Here is a 19,460-nt window from a genome sequence, read left to right on the forward strand (position 1 = left end):
ACTGAAGACTCTGCCACAAGGGGGACAGGTAGTGTTTGTTGATGCTCTGGATTCCAAGCGCTCATTCTGCTGCTGGAGCCTGCCCTCACACCTGCTCCACTCAGTGATGCTCAAAGAGATTGGTGCCTTCGCAGATGTTTTCTCTTCAGTTTCTGAGTTGAAGAGCAAACAATTCCCACATGTAACATTGCTTTGTTTAGGGAGGTTTTCAGGGTTTTCTTGTAGCAGTTCCTCTGCCCTCCTAGTGATCACTTACCATTACAGAGCTCAGAGTAGAAATTTGTTTAGGGAGTCTTCTGTCTGACATGTAGGTAATGTGGCTCACCCATCACAGCTGGTCATGTGTGACCAGTGCTTCCATACTGGGGATATTGACCTGGGAGAGGACACTCTTATTGGTCCATCTAACCTGCCAGTGGCATTAGCAGAATTTTGCAAAGACAATGTTAGTTATAATTCTCCAGGGATTTGAGATGTTCGCTCTACACAGTCCATGTTTCCGATGTATATAGGAGGGTGGAGATGACAGCTGTTCTGTAGACCATGAGCTTGGTGCTGGGTTTGAGGTCTCAGATTTTGAACACTTGGTTTGTTAGGCCTCCAATGGCTGCACTGGCAGATTGGAATCAATGTTGAATTTCATCGTCAATGTCTGCTCACGCCATGAGGAGGCCCCCAAGCTATGGGTTCACATTATCTAGGGACTCGCTGTGGTTTTGGTGGTTAGAGCCAATGTTGTGTAGCTGGACTCGACCGGCTGAGAACCTTTGTTTTCCAGATGTTTAGTTGAGGCCCATTCTCTCATATATGCCATGAATGTGTCCATGAATGTAGCTTAGCTTCTGAATGTGAATGCACTATGACGAAGCTGCTCCTTTAATAAGATTATGTTGTACTTGTTTTTTTCAGAGAGGTCATAAAAGACACACATTCCAAAAAGTCTAAGTTTGAATGGTTTTAGTGCCAGTTTGACTGTAGTTAACAGATACTGCCTCAGGCAATCAGCTTTCAAGTTCTTTTTAAAAAAAAAACTACTTGTACAATGAAAAGGGAGTGGCCAGTTCTTCCAGCTTAGCTTTTCTCTGGTTTGGTTTGGTTTTTAGCAGTAGTGTTTTGAAGCTTCTGGATCGAAAGAAGCAGGTCCATGCTGGCCCTCTCTCTCTGACTTCTCTTGTGTAAGACCCTGTGTTTGATTTTACCTTTTATGCCAAAGGGTGTCTATGGGGATTGTTGCAATTATTTGGAACAGCATCATTAAGTTGTGATAATCTGTTGGATTTTAGGATACTTTGATTTTCTGTATTCTGTTCTCTTTTGTTTGTGTTTCATTCGGTAATCTTGTAAATAAATTCTGTTTTGTTTAGTACTAAGTGGGTTGACCAGCTGCATCTCTCCTGGAATATCCACCTTACACCTACTTAAAACAACTAGCAAAGTTAGTGTCTAGGTCACCTTTTTGAAATGTTTAGAGGGGTCTCGCCTGGACCATAACAGCACCCTCTGGCAATGTTTGTGTATTACAGAACTTGGGTGCTCAGTTGTGAGTTAGTGTTGTGTGCCTCTCAGCTCTATTTTTGTCCTTCAGCAGGGATTCCTACTGTTCTAGAACCCTTGATATGTTTCAGATTTCGGATGGTTTTTGCGCCCTCAAAGCTGGTTGGACGTGCACTGAGTGGAGTTGTGGAATGGTTTTAATAACACTTGCTTCAAAGGCTGTGTCTCGGTTTAGGAAGTCCTTGAAGTGCTGTCTCCAATGGGCATTGATTGCTTCTCTGTCTTTGATGAGCAACTGTTTTTTGGCTGTCAATGGAGTAGGTCTTTGGGTATTTGGATGGTACATGGTTTTGATTGCACTAAAGAAGCCACGCTCATTGTGGTTATCAGCAAGTTGGTGAGTCTCCTGCACTTTTTCCACCCGTGATCTATTCTTTTGGTCATTGGTTCTTTGGTGCACCTCAGTCTTCAGTTTTGATTGAGCTGCTAATTCAGGAACACATTGCGACTGCAATCTAATACATCAGGGTCTCCAGATTGTTCTTGTCAAACCAGTCTTGATGTTTCTTGGTCAAGAGGCAAAGTGTCTTCTTGATCTATATGATGACTTCTAGGTTGATCAAGCACTGTGGGCATTCTGCGGTTTTGGCATGTTGGTCTTCACTACCTTGGCAGCAGGTGCTGCCTCAGCAGGTCTTTCTTCTCAGAGTCTTTCAGTCCAGCATCACTGAGCCTCCTGCAGCATTGTATTTTCTGCCTCTGCCGGTTTGATGGAGATGGTAGCATGGATTAGTTGGTGCTCAATTACAACAGTTGTCAACTCCAGTCATAATGTGGGGGTGTAGACGTCTTGCTTGATCCATGATGTAGCAATTAGATATCAGTGCTTGAAGCAGGGTGTTGTTTATCGCTTTTGCATGTTCCTCTGGCTGAAAAGAGTCTTAGGATATCTTGTACAAAATTTTATAGAATCCCTACGCTGTGGCAGCCGGCCATTCAGCCCATTGAGTGTATACCAAACCTCCGAATAGTCTCCCACCCAGAGCTACCCCTCTACCCTATCCCTGTATCCCTATATTTCCCATGGCTAATCCACCGTACACATCCCTGGACACTATGGGCAATTTAGCATGGTCAATCCACCTAACTGGCACATCTTTGGACTGTGGGAGGAAACCGGAGCACCCTGAGGAAACCCACGCAGACATGGGATGTATGTGCAAACTCCATACAAACAGTTACCCAAGGGTGGAATCGAACTGGGGTCCCTGGTGCTGTGAGGCAGCAGTACTAACCACAGAGCCACAGTGCCGCTCCATTGTTGGAAAGAGAACTCCATTGGAATTTGTTTTCCCTACACCTTCCTTGCTTAACACATCTTTCCAAAATTTGCATCAATTCCCACACTGGCACTGAAAATCAACTTGTCTTTTTGGAGGATTCAGAATGTGGAAGTGCCAGTGTTGGACTGGGGTGGACAAGGTCAGAATTCAGGTGGACCAAGTTGTAATCCAACAGGTTTGTTTGAAATCACAAGCTCTTGGAGCATTGCGCCTTCATTGGGTGAAGTGAGAGAGAAGCACACAGACACAGAATTTGTAGGAAGAGAGATCAATGGGCAGAGAGATCAAAAGATCATACAAACGGTGTGAGTGGAGTGTCAACAGACCTAATAATAGGTCTGTGCAGGTGATCAAGAGTGTCACATGGTGTAAGTAAATTGTCAACAGCTGAATAACAAGCAAAGGGATGATCTATAGTCTGACTAAATGAGGCAGAGAGATAATTACAAAAAAATTAAAAATAAGATGGTGCTGGAGGTGAACCAAATATCTGGCATGACATAATAGGTATAGGACTCACAGGCCAAGGGTCTAACCAAAGTAATAAGTAATCCAAAACTGTACAAACTAATTAAGATAGACAATTATCAAGGTGATTGTGTCAAAACAAGACAGTATAGAAGATTTTACAGATACAGAACAGTGCAGTGGGGTCACATATAGTACAACATGAACCCAGGATCACGGTTAAAGCTGTCTTCATGGGTACCAAACTTGGCTATCAGTTTGTGCTTGTCAATTCTGTGTTGTTGCGTATCTTGAAGGTCGTGTTGGAGGACCATTACCCGAAGATTGAAGGCTGAATGTCCTTGGCCGCTGAAGTGTAGCCTGACTGGGTGGGAACATTCCTGTCTGGCCATTGTTGTGCGGTGTCCATTAATCCGTTGTCATGATTTAACCAATATACCATGCCTTAGGGCATCCTTGCCTATAACATATGAGATACACAACATTAGCTGAGTCACATGAGTATCTGAGGAGTAGGAGAATTGAAGTTTCGGGTAAGAGCCCTTCATCAGGAATGAGGCTTGTCAGCCAAGGCGGTGCAGAGATAAATGAGAGGGGGGTGAAGCTGGGGAAGATAGCTGAGAGTTCAATAGGTAGACGGAAGTGGAGATAATGATGATAGGTCGAAGAAGAGGGTGGAGCTGATAGGTGGGAAGGAAGATGGACAGGTAGGACAGGTCATGAGGGCCGTGCCGAGTTGGAAGGTTGGAACTGGGATATGTTGGGGGGAGGGGAAATTCGGAAACTGGCGAAATCCACATTGATGCCATGTGGTTGGAGGGTCCCAAGGTGGGAGATGAGGCGTTCTTCTTGCAGGCATCAGGTGGTAAGGGTGTGGTGAAACGCTTCAGTGAAGGTCTCCGAGCAGCTGCACCAACCAACCCCACTGCCCTGTGGCCGAACACTTCAACCCCCCCTCCCACTCCACCAAGTGAAGGTCCAGGGCCTCCCCCATCGCCATACCTTTACCACCTGATGCCTGGAGGAAGAACACCTCACCTTGGGAACCTCCAACCACATGGCATCAATGTGGATTTCACCAGTTTCCTCATTTCCCCTCCCCCACCTTATCCCAGTTCCAACCTTCCAACTCAGCACTGCCCTCATGACCTATCCTACCTGTCTATCATCCGCTCCACCCTCCTCTCCGACCTATCACCATTACACTCACCTTCATCTACCTATTGTACTCTCAGCTACCTCTGAATCTGCCTGAGCTGTTGTGTTTTTCAAGCAACCCACTCTCAATTCTGATCTTCAGCATCTGCAATCCTCACTTTCTCACACGAGTATCTGCCACGTATGTGGTGGGTGGTGTTCTGACATGTGAGACTAGTATCCATGTCGATGATCTGATATGTCTTGCAGAGGTTGCCATGGCAGGGTTGTTTCGAGTTGTGGTTGATGTTGTCCTGAAGGCTGGGTAGTTTGTTGTGAACTATGGTCTGTTTAAGATTTGGCGGTTATTTGAAGGCGAAACGTGAAGTCGCAAGAATGATGCTTGTCATCATTGATGACATGTTGAAGGCTGTGAAGAACATTGCGTAGTTTCTTCACTCCAGGAAGTATGATGACGAAGGGTACTCTTATCGATCATATCCTGTGCCTGTCTTCTGAGGAGGTCATTGCAGTTTTTCACTGTGGCATATCGGAACTGGCAATCAATGAATTGCACACTGTATCCCGTTCTTATGACGGATGCTTAAAAATCTTTAGGTGCCCATTGTGGTTTCTCCTCATCTGAGCAGATTCTGCATTTGCACAGGATTTGTTCGTAGGGAATGTCTTCTTTAACATGTATAGGTGGAAGCTAGAGAAGTGTGGCATTGTGAGGTTATCCGTGGACTTGTGGTAGAATGAGGTACTGAGGTGTCTGTCCTTGATTGAGATGCATGTGTTCAAGAGTGAGAGTGATTCTGAAGAATAGTCCAGGGTAAGTCTGATGGTGGGACGAAACTTGTTGATATCGTTGTGTGGTTGTTTCAGTGATTCCTCACCATAAGTCCAAAGGATGAAAATGTTGTCAATACATCTGACACCCAGTACAGGCAAGGATGGCCCAAGGTATGGTATATTGTCTCATTTTCCCAGCAATTGCTCCTAAAGTTGTGATGTGTTGCTTCTGGGACAGGGTGAGCCGCAGGTGAGGAGCTCACTTATATCACAGGGGGTTTTGTTGAAACACCTGACCAATTTGCTTCTTATGACCAAGCTGACCCTATAGAGATGGTGATTTTCTTCTGGTTTGTCTTCCCAGAAGATGTAACCACCATCTTATTCTGTAGCTAGTCTTTTGCTGAGTGACGATATGTTGAGCTAAGGTGTACTAAGCTGGTGCTGCAGTTGAACAATAAAACTCAGAGAATCTCTAGTTCCTAAACTACCAATGCTTGTGTGAGGCGGGAAAACCTCTACAGGTTCTGTGTGTTTTAACTTTGTGTGAACTACAGGCAGAAAGTGAGGTCTGCAGATGCTGGAGATCAGAGCTGGAAATGTGTTGCTGGAAAAGCGCAGCAGGTCAGGCAGCATCCAGGGAACAGGAGAATCGACGTTTCCGGCATAAGCCCTTCTTCCCATTTGAACTGGTGCATGTGTGAGGGGCTCAAACATCTAGCTGCCCATTGAAATGTAACTCTGTACCCTTTCTGCACCACCACAGGTGCCATCTCAGCTCATGCCACATGTCATGCCCATATACCAAACACCAGACCACAAGCCTTTGCGCCCTCACGACCCGCTCCTCCCTGGACCTCATGCTGACCGCAGGCCTGATGCCCCGCCCCTGTACCTCACGTCCTGCCCTGGACATCACGCCTCGCACCTAGTCCGCAAGCCACCCCACAGCCCGTCATCGCCCCGCCCCTGGACCATCACGCCCTCCCCCGAACTTTACGCGCCGCCCCTAGACATCTCCCCCACCCCCCCCTTTCCCCTCCAAGTCCGCAAGCCGCCCCACACCTGGTCATCGCCCCGCCCCTGGATCTCATGCCCCGCCCTCTAGAAATCGTCCCGCCCCCTGGACCTCACGCCCCAACCTCGAGTCATCGCCCCGACCCTGGACCTCACGCCCCGCCCCCTGGACCTCACGCCCCGCCCTCTAGTCCTCGCCCCGCCCTCGTCCTCGCCACGCCCCCTGAACCTCACGCCCCGCCCTCTCATCCTCGCCCCGCCCTCTAATCCTCGCCCCGCCCCCTGCCTTATTCCTCCCAACCCTCCTCACAGCTGTGTTCTACGCCACAATCTCTGAGGTGTCTCCGCCGCGTCGGGGAGGTGTTGTGTGTTGTGGCCTTTTGGATGTTCCCCTCCCCCTTCACTCCCTCCTTACCTCTGGCCGTTTCCTTGTGTTCCTATTGAATTGTGGAGCTCGACAATGGCGGCAGCAGTGGGCTCGGCCTCGCTCCGTGCCACCGCCTCTCGTTTTGCTTTGCTCCGGGTGGAGGGCGACTCGTCCGGTACAGATTCCGACTCCGGGAGGAATCACAGCGCCGGTAACCGGCTGGGGAAAAGTTCCCGAGCAGGATCTGCCAAAAAAAATAACGGTACCCAGCCTGGGGCCAGCAGCAACGAGAAAAAGAGACAGAAGAGGAAGAAGAAGAAAGAGCAGCAGCAAAGCGAAGCGAATGAGGTAAGTGTGGCGGGGCCAGGGCCAGGGCGGTCATAGAGATTTACAGCATGGGATCAACAGAAACCGTTCAGTAAAAGGTTGTGTGATGTTTACAGGCGAGGCTCAATCTTCTTTGGAAGCAGCAACTCCTACATTGTCACTCTTTTTGTTCACACTTTAAGTTGTGTTACATTAATTTTGATGGATAAGTTTGCTTTCCGTTTCGAGGAAGGGTCACTGGACCAAAACGTTAACTCTGATCCCTCCCCCCCCCCCCCCCCAGATGCTGCCAGTATTTCCAGCAATTTCTGTTTTTGTTTTAAGTTTTCTTTACCTCAGTGATTTAAAAAAAATAGTAAGAAGCGAAGCGACCTGAGGGAGCCCTGTATTCAAGCATACTGAGCTGTATCAGATATCAGATGTTTTGAGGAGTCAGTGTGATGTCTCGTTAACAGCAGGTTTTTTTTTATTTTGCATCGTGTCCTTAGTTTCCGAGAGAATTTGAGGAGTTCAGCAGGGACCATGCATCATAGCTGCAGTCATAAAATTTAACTTTACCTGGGCAGGTAAAACAAAATCAATCTTACCTACCATTTCCTCAGATTTGTCTGAAATGCATAAATAACAAACATATAAAAGTTTAACTCAAAAAAGTTTACTAAACATCCAAAACCTGTAAAAGAGAAAGAGATCTAAAATTTCCCTGCCGATCATGTAATGATAGAGTTCCCTGATTTTACTTCAAAATAGCTGAATTCAGTATTTACAATTATGACTTCTTGTTTAGGATTGTCAATATGAGTGGAAATGGTATTCTCTGAATGAAGGAGTGTAAGGGAACAGTCATGGGATACCAAAAGAAAAAATGCTGGAAATCTCAGCAGGTCTGGCAGCATCTGTAAGGAGAGAAAAGAGCTGACGTTTTGAGTCTAACTGACCCTTTGTCAAAGCTGATTAGCTTTCAGTCTCATGGGATATTTGAGCTTAGTGGGGCAAGATGGATATGGAAGAGAAAATGTACAGTGAGGAAAGATTGATTGGAATGCATAGGAGACTTTGGAAAAGTCAGAAATCCAAAGGAAGAGGATATGATGTCAGAGATGCATTGATATATCTGATGTTGAATCCAAAGATCTATAAAAATGACAGGCATGGACCAATTGTCGAGAACTCACTAGCTTCCCTCCCATCTTCTGATAGGTGCAATTTTTGATGACATTTCCCTACATACTGCTATTATATTATTGTAAATGGTTGAGTTTCAAAAGCAAGTTATCTCTACAGGGGTTTGGACTTCAATTTGACACTTGAAAGAAGCTATTAAAAGATTAGAAATTGTCAGATGTTCACAGAGGTGTGCTTGTTTTTATTGTGCAATAGATAACCACTGGAAATGTGCCAGTTTTGAATGGGAGCTTTTCTAACTATCACTTTGAGTGAGTGTTGTCTTATTATTTGTTCATGGATATGGGCATCACTAGGCCAACATTTATGGCCCTGTCCTAAATATCCTTGAGAGAATAATGGTGAGCTTTCACCTTAAACAGTTACTGTGTCCATGTAAGGGGACCGTCTGTGATATTAAGGCAATTTAGTTGTTTTTAATTTCCACTTGACCTCCTAATCATAGAATCCCGACAGTGTGGAAACAGGCCCTTTGGCCCAACAAGTCTACACCAACCCTCCAAAGACTAACCCACCTAGACCCATTCTCTTACCTATTACTTTACATTTATCCCTGACTAATACACTGGATGCTGTGGAACAATTTAGAACAGCCAATCCACCCTAACATGTACATCCCTGGATACTATGGGATAACGTAGCATGGCCAATCCACCCGAACCTACACTCCTAATGTTTGCCTATGGTGGATACTAGGTGAGTGACCATGGAGGAGGATATGGTAGAGCATAGGGGTGGCAGGGCTAAGGACTTAAAGGTCTAACATTGTCTAACTCAACTGGGGTCAAGGCACCATGAACCTAGACGGGCCTTCTTATCACCCTGCGTAAGCCGATCTCTGTGGCCATCCAGGAGTTGCTTCCATGGTTAATGACCTGCATCGCAAGGACTTGTATCATGTGGGACAAACTGTACTAATTCGATGGCAAGTTGACTCTAACTGATGTGTTGCTATGACGAAAGCAACAGCAATCCTGAACCTAGAAGCCCTTTTCTCACTATCTTTGGTCACCATACTGGAGCAGAAGATGGTGCTACTAATGTCACTATTGTGCACGTGCATTGTGCTGGAATAGGATGTTATTGCTGTTCACATTATTGTTGTCACTTCTTTATTGCTTTGCTGATGGAGTGGAGCAGTGAAGGTTCATGTTGACAATGGGGTAGCGAGAGGGTCTTCAAGAGGGATAATGAGTAGGTGATGACCAGGATGGTGAACAAGATAAGAAGTGAAACAGCGACAGGTTGAAGTGAAATGCCAATTCGCTGACATACATCATTCACTGGGAGTGATGCCGCAGTCTGCAAATGCTTGGATGGTGAATGCACCATTTGCACTTGCAGTTGCAGAAAATGCAGATATAATTTCCCCTTCTTTGGACATTGAGTTTTCTTGCCAAAAAATCAGCACCCTTTTCTCCTGTGGAATAAATTGTTAACATTTGTCTTGATGTGTGCAAGACAAAAAGCTTTAGCAACATGTATCTTTTTTTCAGCAATATTCACAGTCATAAGTAGCTCTAATTTTGACTTTTGAGCATATATACATATACGACCCTTCTGTATTATAGCTGGTGTGTTGAATTCTTCTTGGAATGTAACTTTTTGTACATGCATGATGTATATCTTTAGTGCTTTGTTCAATTCCACATCTATTGGTACATTTTTCTTTTTCCAGCAATGATTGTTTTTTGCTATTTTACACATTCTGAGATTTTCTTCTCTGGATTTTAGTAAATTAGAAATGTACTTAAATTAGTATTTTGCAGTGTTTTCCCTTTGCATCATAATTATTAACAAATTAATTGTTTAACATTATAACGATATGTTTTTGCAGACAAAATAAACTAAGTAAATGATGAATCATTGTGGAACCATCAGCATAGTTCTGCAGTCCAGGCTGAAACTTGCAATTCATGACTGTTCCACAATTTCAAGGCATTCATATGAATCAACAATACCTAGAGAGTCTTCAAACAGAATCTGAAATCCTTCCTGTTTAATCCTGTGAAACTCAATCACTGAGTGCAGCGAATAAATTCATAATGGAAGATCCTGAAACACTCAGAATGCTCTTTTTAACTCTAGAGTATAAACACTTAAAGTACAAAATTTGACCATGTACTGCCATAACTTCTCAGATGAACAGTCCTCCAATGGTCTGCAAAATTAATGCAGCTGATCCCATGAGACTTGCAACACATTGTGATCATTAAAAAGTGCAGTTAGTATTACATTTTCTTCATTCGAGCAAAATCCAGCTGTTTTTATGATCACTTCAGAAGCCTTTAAGCTATCTGTGGGGTGTGTTTCTTCCTCAAATGTTTTACTCGGGAATTTGATACGAAATATTCTCCCATCCAAACCTTTGTGCAGATTTTGGCCTTCACTACCTTCCTTCAGTGATAGCAAAATTTCAATGCTGAGTCAGCTTGTGAAATATTTGCAGAAGCCTTCAACTGAGATTCTAAAGACTAAAGGTGCATGTGAGATCCAGGACCAGGATTTCTTTAAAGACAATGCGAACTCCAATCTCCACCACCCTGTGGAGATTAGAAATATCCCAAATTAGAAATATCCCAGTTCTAATTTGAAAGCTAGCCTAATTTGAGAGTTGAGCTTGGATATCCAGAGTACCTAACTGGACAGTATATTGAAATCGATCCTGTATTAAGCTTCCACTTTGTTTGATGACTGGTTAGAAAGTTCTTTCATTGGAAAAGCAACTTCTATAGCACATTACATGGAGGCCAGGTCTGAGAATATGCACTTGTATTTTCAGAGTTAAGATTAGATTAGATTCCCTTCAGTGTGGAAACAGGCCCTTCGGCCCAACCAGTCCACACCGACTGTCCAAAGGGTAATCCACCCCGACCCATTTCCCTCTGATTAATGCACCCAACACTATGGGCAATTTAGCATGGCCAATTCACCGATCTACACATCTTTGGACTGTGGGAGGAAACCAGAGCACTTGAAGGTACCCCATGCAGACACAAGGAGAGTGTGCAAACTCCACATAGATAGTCGCCCAAGGCTGGAATTGAACCTCTGATCCTGGTACTGTGAGGCAGCAGTGCTAACCACTGAACCACTGTCCACCATTTGTGAAGCTTGATGTGAATCAATCCTATTGGCAAGATGGTAACATTGCACTTAAGAGTTTTTCATATAGGTGTGGTATTCACATGAGTTCCTGGCATCTGATATCCCTTTAAAGATTGGCTCAAATTTGCAGATATCTAATGGTCCAAAAGTGATGGTACATTCCAAGAGTGGGTGAATTCTGCAGGAGGTGAAGACATGACTTTATATAATGTTATGGCACCTCCAAATGACCATCAAATATCTCATTCAGGTTTGTTCAATATTCCACAAGTGTTTGATTCACCAACTACCCTACCTGGCTAATGGCACCTGAGGGGTGAGCTTATTGTTTGGGACTGAAATTTTTTTCAGTATGTTCCACGTAAACTTGCAAATAAGCACTGTAATGGGTATAATCATTCTAAAATGAATCCAGCCTTTCAGCAAAGATCAATTCATCTATTTAACAGTGTCCTGTGGTGTTAGGGTGCTGTTCAAAGCAACACCAGCATACATACTTGGCTATTATCATATTTATGCTTTTGATGTCTTTCTTTGTGGGAGAAGGTTTAAATTTTGTTATAAATGTCAGTGTGGTTTGGAAATTCTTAAATGTTGGATTTTTGCATGCCAGCTGTTCAAAAATATTTGAAGAGTGTGGTAAATATGTTCCTGTTGAGAGAAGAAAAATAAGAGATTAGGGAAAAATATAAATGAAATCTCCATAAATTTGAAACCAAGTTTGCCATTTATTTATATTTCTGAATATCTTCATGGATATATAGTGACTTGCATAAAGTAGTTACCCTGTATATATGTTTATTGTGTATATTTTTAAATTTTACATCCAAGTCATTGAGAGTCTATTTGTTGGTTGTGGTCTTCAAAATAAGCAACATTAATTTGAAAGTTCATGAAGCTCATCTAATCCTCCAAATATAGTTGATTTTCTGTCTGCTAGCTTTGTGTCTGTTCATTGCTTTTCATCACCTGAAAATGGATGCCCTGGTGGTATTAGTTTGCCCCACCCTGTAAAATCCGCTTCATGAGAGATTTCAATAACATTGCGAAGAATTATATTGAAATTAAACTTGTTAAAATCTACACTGTTTTGCAAAATGCTTATTGGATGTTCTGAGACAAAATTCATAAGATCACCTATAAACTTTCTAAACTCCAATGATTACATGCTGCAACTGTTCAAATCCTGTTACATAACACCCCCGTATCCCTCCTCTCTCAACTCTGGTGTCAGTCACATGAACCTGTTATGATTTGTTAATGCATTTGTGTTCTTTGATAAATAAGTAACCCAAAGCTATATACAGGGGATCCCTGATTAACGATTGTCAGACTTACAAAGGCTTGTACTAAGGGTTAGGGTTTAATTCCAAATATCAGACATACAACCGTTTCCTGTACTAACAAGCGGCTACTTCACAGTATCATGCATTGTGTTCCAGCTTGAGCACAAATTGACTTGTGGACGGACTCGGGAATGAAATCCATTTGCAACCCAAGGACTGCCTGTCCAGTATTCCACATGTCACCGACACCCAATACAAATGCAGCAAAACATCCCTCCTTTTATATTCTATTTCCCCTTGCAATAAATGACATAGCATTTACATTCTTAACCAGCTGCTGTACCAATATACTAACGTTTTATGATTCACATATCAGGACACCTAGATCTCTGTGAACCACAGAATTCTGCAATCTCTGTCTATTTAAATAATTATAATGCTTTTCAATTCTTTGTCAGAGTGGGCGAGTTCACATTTTCCACAATTTACTGAATTTTTGGCTATCACCTTAACCTTTGCAGGAATACCTTAAATCCTCCTTACAGCTTGCCGCTTTACCCATCTTTGAGTTATCAATAAATTTAGCCACTATATGATTAGATTAGATTAGATTTCCTACGGTGTGGAAACAGGCCCTTCAGCCCAACCAGTCCACACCAACCCTCTGAAGAGTAACCCATCCACACCCATTTCCCTCTGACTAATGCACCTATCGCTATGGGCAATTTAACATTGCCAAGTCACCTGACCCACTCATCTTTGGACTGTGGGAGAAAACCGGAGCACCCGGAGGAAACCCACGCAGACACAGGGAGAATGTGCAAACTCCACGCAGACAGTTGCCCAAGGCTGGAATTGAACCCGGGTCCCTGGCGCTGTGAGGCAGCAGTGCTAACCACTGAACCACTATGCCGCCTTTTTTTACAAGTCTACACCGACCCTCCGAAGACTAACCTACCAGACACATTCCCCCACTATCCTACATTCACCCCTAACTAATGCACCCAACCTACACATCCCTGAATACGATGAGCAATTTAGCATGGCCAATTCACCTAACCTGCACATCTTTGGATTGTGGGAGGAAACCAGAGCCCCCAGAGGATACCCATACAGACATGGGGAGAATGTGCAAACTCCACACAGACAGACAGTCACCTGAGGGTGGAATTGAACCCAGATTCCTGGCCCTGTGAGGCAGCATTGCTAGCCACTGTGCCGCATGTTCATTCCTTTCATCCAAGAGAATTGTGTAGGAGGTTAACATGCCTCAGAGCATTTCTTGTCTACTGGCTTGAAATCCAGAAATGACTTGCTGTTCTAAGATGAACATTATGAAAATAGATTTCTTTGTACATATCTGTCAATAGCACCTTAATCAACAACAACAATAAAAACAAAAGTTGCTGGAAAAGCTCAGTAAATCAGGCAGCATCTGTGGAGATGAATAAGTGTTAACATTTTGGATCAAGTGACCCTTCCTCAGAATCTAACTGCTGCCGATCTGCTGAGCTTTTCCAGCAATTTCTGTTTTTGTTCCTAATTTGGAGCATCCACCGTTCTTTCGGTTTACAAATGGTACCTTGATGTTAACATCAAGTGAGAGACAAGGATTCAACAGTTATGGAAACAGCTGAATATTGCTGTGGCTGTAGTTGTGAATCCAGGATGTTGTTTTCCTAATGTTAAGATCAGGCTGTCATTTGAGTAACTGTAGAGATATTTTGAGGGGCACATGGCTGGATGAACAGCAAGAGTTGTTGTCTCTATTCTTAATGTCATAGATAAAAAGAGAGTTGAGATTTTACAGGGAAAATTTCAAAGCTATGAAAAAACATGGCCAACAGCACCTCAAAGATAGTGATCTCTGGATATTGTGTAATATCGATATGGGAGAACAGTCCAAATGAATGTGTTGCTAGATATATAATGCAGGAGGGAATCCTTTAGATTCTTGGACAGGTTCTGGAAAAAATGCATGTATAGGTCAGACAGGTTGCACTTGAAGAGTACCGTGATCAATGTTCTATTGCAGCAATTGACATTGGGAAGGGTTTAACTAGTTTGACAAGTCAATGGGAAACACGCATTATCACTAACAAAAGAGAAAGAACAGGTGCAAAAAGAAGTGGGAAAGACGACTCGAGTAAGAAATAGTCAGGTAGTAGTGTAAGATGGAGTGCAATGAGGTTTAATTAGATTTGCAACGCATGTGAAAACAGCGTGTGGCAAACAAGGTTAGTCAGCTGCGGGCACAGCCACTTGGGAATATGATGTTTTGACAATAACAGATACCTGACTTTTTCAAAAAAGTACTGGGTACCAAGTATTATTGGATACAGTGTGTTCAGAAGATGGGTGAATTTGCTTGCTCTGCTATTAAACAAAGCCGATTTGTTATTCATTTCTTCCATGACTGTCCTGGCCAGAAAGTTTTAAGTTGTTGTGAAAGTGGATCCCAAGACTTGGATGCTGAGCAATTGGGGGAGGGGGTCTTGGATGAAGGGGAAAGAAATACTGAAGGACAGGCTTTATACCAGTATGTGTGTGTTGGTGGAAAGAGATATTTCACTGCATCTTCTGTCACTAGTGAATATGAAGAGCTAGCTTGAAAACTAGGTGAGTACACAAAATAATAATAGCATGTTTGAAAAAAATGCAGACTTTAATGATTACATGCAGTTGGTAACTATGAACTGAGTTATGTTTTGTCCGAGTTTTCAAACAAAAGCAAAGTATGATGGTTTGTTTTTATTTCCGTTTGAGTTTCTTCTATTTACATTTGCAATAAATATTGATTCTTCTCAATCAATTCCATTTGAAAATAAAACACCTACATTCATTTTTAAGTTCAGATTAATGTATCTTTCGTACATTGAAGTATGGATGATCAAGTGAGGGTGTGCATTAGCTTTCAAAACTCATTGAAAAGTGAAATATCTGTGAACCATTGCTATCTTATGAACTAGTTTGCATGTATTCGCCTTATTGCACTGTTGGACCTTTCAGAAGTCAGTATCCTGACGTGTTAGCAGACAACTGAATATTGATGAAAAAGAATTTTTAAATTGGCAGAAGAAAACCAAAAAATGCTGGAGAGCACTAATATCTTGCAGTTTTTGGAATTCAGATGAGCCTTATTCCCAAGGTTACCTTTTGCCAAGTAGTTAGGAATTTCATTTTAGAAAATGGAATGCAGGCAATTAATATGTGGTAATTTTAGTAAAATATCTTAAATTCCAAATTGAAAGATTTGCAAATAGATACATAATTATAATCTTTGATATTTGTGCTAAGGAAAGAAAATCGTATAAAAATCAACACCAATAGAGAAGGTAATGATACAGCGTGACCCCAACACCTTACAGAGGACTTAGTGAGAATGGAACAAGAATCCTGGCCTCAAAAATCAAGTAGTCCTCAAGAAAATATCTAAGGAGACTAATAAATTTGAGAGCCAAATTTAGAGGGGAAATCAAAAAGAAATGCAAAGCAACATGACAGCATAGAGTCATATAGCACGGAAACAGACCCTTCGGTCCAACCAGTCCATGCTGAAAATGATCCCAAACTAAACTAGTCCCACCTGCCTGATCCTGGCTGATATCCCTCCAAACCTTTCCAATTCATGTACTTATTCAAACGTCTTGTAATAAAATTAATAAAACTTAAATTTAGGAGCAAGTCAACCAAATTTAGAAGCAAGTCAATCAAATTTATTAAATCAAAAGCTTTTGGGAGTGGCAGCGTGCTTCTGACCCTAACTGCGGGACTTGACCACGCTGTCTTTCCCTGAACAACAGGTACAGCTGTTTTTATAGTCTGGGTGATGTGTACGACGAAAGCCCATGAAAGACTGTTTCTTGTGTTCTGCGTATGCGCGTGCAGACATCACTGGTTCCAGGAACGGCATACCACGACGTTGTATTCTGTAAGTATTTCTTCTTTAATTAGTTTCTGTCTTCAGTCCCCCTCCTCCCCCCTCTTCCCTCCACCTTGTGTCCCGAGACATATAGGAACATGACGAACAGACCACCTCCATCCTGTAATCATCAGTCGGGGTGACTCCCAGGCGACTCAAAGTGGAGGCCAGCACACGGCATAATTCTCGCTGTCAAAACTTTACAACATGAGTTAAGGACAGCCATAACAATGAACATGACGTGATTGCATTTATAACAAATAGTCCCCATGGGCATCCCTTCACCTGTGGTGTTTGTGAGGGACAGAGCTGGGGGAGCATGTGGAAGGTTGTAGTGAGGCTGGAACTAACCTTTATAGTTTTGTATGTTATATTCTGCGGTCTCCCAGGTGACCTTATCATTGGCAGCATAGATTGTCGGGTTACGGCCTCGCATGAATGACTTGTGAAATTCTTTGTCAGGTGTACCCCCCCCCCCCCCCCCCCCCCAAAACAATAGATAATTGTGAAGATCGGTCCTGGTCCAACCACCATTCTGATTTATTAAACGGAATAGGTCTCTGGAATTCCCCCACTAGAGTGTACAGGAATTCGAGTGCAGACCCAGCATTTAGAGATATTATTTTGCTGCATGTGCATATAGAGCAAGTATAGGTAACTTAACAGGTATCCTGCGCTTACTCCGGTGAACAGTACCTAGGTTGGCACAATTCCTTCGGTGCTACCCCCCCAGTGGCTACTAGGCAAAGAGTGAAGGCAAAAATAAACAGAAACACTCCACAGCTTACAGACCAGAGTTATACAATGGTCCAAAGGCTATATTGCCTGCACGCAACAGCCTGCACTCTTGGTCTGTTCGCAACAACCGCGCTTACAAATGATGTCAGCAGGCCTCGAGAAGAGTCAAGTCTGAAAAGAAATCAGAGGGTGAGAATCATCAACCAGTGTCTATATATTTCTTCAGTTGTGGCCAATGTTTCAAACCCCCTTCCCTCGTCACTATAGGTACAGTAGCACTGCTAATGATAACCTCATATGGACCATTGCACTTAGGGGCGAAGCCCGGTTTAGCGGATAGATTCTTAATCATAGCCTTACTACCCACTGATGGGACCTCTGGACAATCCTCTAATTGCATCTGTTCAACCAACCCCTCCTGTTTGTCCCTGACTTTTCCACATCTCCTTCAGCTGGGCACTCAGCTCAAGCACACAGCAACGTATTCTATCGCGGAGAAGGCCAACATCGGAACTCCCCATGATGAACTCGGTCAGTTGCATTGCCCTATATGTCGTCAGTTCATAAGGGGTCAAGCCAGACGACCGGCTTGTGGTGGACCGGACTTGCATGCGTATAGTAGGAGGACCTCAGTCCAGCATTTATCAGAAGGTTTTAAGAGTTCTGTTCATTCGCTCCACCATGCCAGAACTTTGTGGGTGATACGGTATGCTAAATTTCTGTTTAATGCCCATCTGCTGACATATGGTTTTTACAACTCTTCCAGTAAAATAGATCCCTAGGTTGGAGTCTCACCTGGGAATCACCACCTCAGCTAAAATCCTTGCCACAGTTTTAGCTGAGCAGTTCCAGGTAGGGTAGACCTCGACCCGCTGAGTGAATTGGTCAGTAATCACAAGGCAATACATCTTCCCGTGGTATTGGGGGAGGAGGTCCTGTAAAATCTATCTGTACATCCTCCAAGGTGCCTTTTGGGCATGGCTGGTGCCCTATTCTAATTTTAATGGGACTGCCTGGGCATATGTGCTGGGCATATGTCACACAGCGGTGACAGAATCAAGCTATATCTGCCCATGCTCTTCCACCACTATTCCTTCCCAATGCTGGCTATCATATCATCACGCCCCACATGGGAAATGCCATGGTGTAATTACGTGGGGGCCAGGACCTTGTCATTTAATCTTCAATTTCTCATCTGGCATGGCCCCCTGCACCTTTCACCTAGCGCATTCACCCTCGGGTATCAAAGTGTCGTTAGGTAATGCTTATGGTGGGGCCATCCTCGGCAAAGATAGCAGACAAAGGATGTCTGTCACGCTGATTAAGCATCTTTGTCAGCAGCCTGGCCTGGTTCCCCTTAAAAATGTGCCACTCAGGGTTCTGTTTATCTGGTTCCTTCTGGTGGGACTTGACCTTCAACACTGCAGCCTTCGCTGGCCTCCAGTAAGGTCTTTATTATCTGCCCATGACAGGGGTGCACCCTGTCGTGACAAAACCCTGTCTCCCCAAATGGTCATGTAATCATGGACAATCCTGAATGCATATCTACTATCAGTGTAAATATTAACTCTCTCCCCTGTCGCTTCCGTGAAGGCATGGGTGAGGGCTGCTAACTCCGCCACCTGGGCTGACAGGCCTCCTTCTATTCTCCCTGCTTGGACAACTTATACACTTAATGGTAAGGTTGTGGGGAGTGTTGCTGAACAAAGAGACCTTGGAGTGCAGATTCATAGCTCCTAGAAAGTGCAGTCGCAGGTAGATAGGATAGTGGAGAAGGCATTTGGTATGCTCTCCTTTATTGGTCAGAGTATTGAGTACAGGAGTTAGGAGGTCATATTGCGGCTGTACAAGACATTGGTTATGCCACTGTTGGAATATTGCATGCAATTCTGGTCTCCCTCCTATCGGAAAAATGTTGTGAAACTAGAAAGGCTTCAGAAAAGATTTACAAGGATGTTGCCAGGTTTGGAGGATTTGAGCTATAGTGAGAGATTAAATATGCTGGGGCTGTTTTCCCTGGAGTGTAGGAGGCTGAGGTGTGACCTTTCCAGAATCATGAGGGGCATGGATAGGATAAATAGACAAAATCTTTTCCCTGGAATGGGGGAGTCCAGAACTAGAGGGCATAGGTTTAGGGTGAAAGCGGAAATATATAAAAGAGACCGAAGGGGCAATGTTTTCATGCAGAGGGTGGTGCGTTTAAGGAATGAGCTGCCAGAGGAAGTGGTGGAGGATAGTACAATTGTAACATTTAAAAGGCATCTGGATGGGTA

General features: G+C 43.6%; 1 protein-coding gene across 1 annotated transcript in view; it reads left to right on the plus strand.

The window, feature by feature from the left end:
* The first annotated feature begins 6,550 nt into the window (after positions 1–6,550).
* Positions 6,551–19,460, plus strand: part of gkap1 (G kinase anchoring protein 1) — a 57,722-nt gene continuing 44,812 nt past the window's right edge. Inside the window, exon 1 of the mRNA XM_043712928.2 lies at positions 6,551–6,969. Coding sequence (XP_043568863.1) covers positions 6,715–6,969 — 255 coding nt within the window. The 5' untranslated portion in view covers positions 6,551–6,714. The remainder of the gene's footprint in view (positions 6,970–19,460) is intronic.

The sequence above is a fragment of the Chiloscyllium plagiosum genome, unplaced genomic scaffold (genome assembly GCF_037043375.1).
Source record: "Chiloscyllium plagiosum isolate Xiang-an unplaced genomic scaffold, Cpla_swu_hap1 HiC_scaffold_2, whole genome shotgun sequence".
Classification (NCBI taxonomy): Eukaryota; Metazoa; Chordata; class Chondrichthyes; order Orectolobiformes; family Hemiscylliidae; genus Chiloscyllium; species Chiloscyllium plagiosum.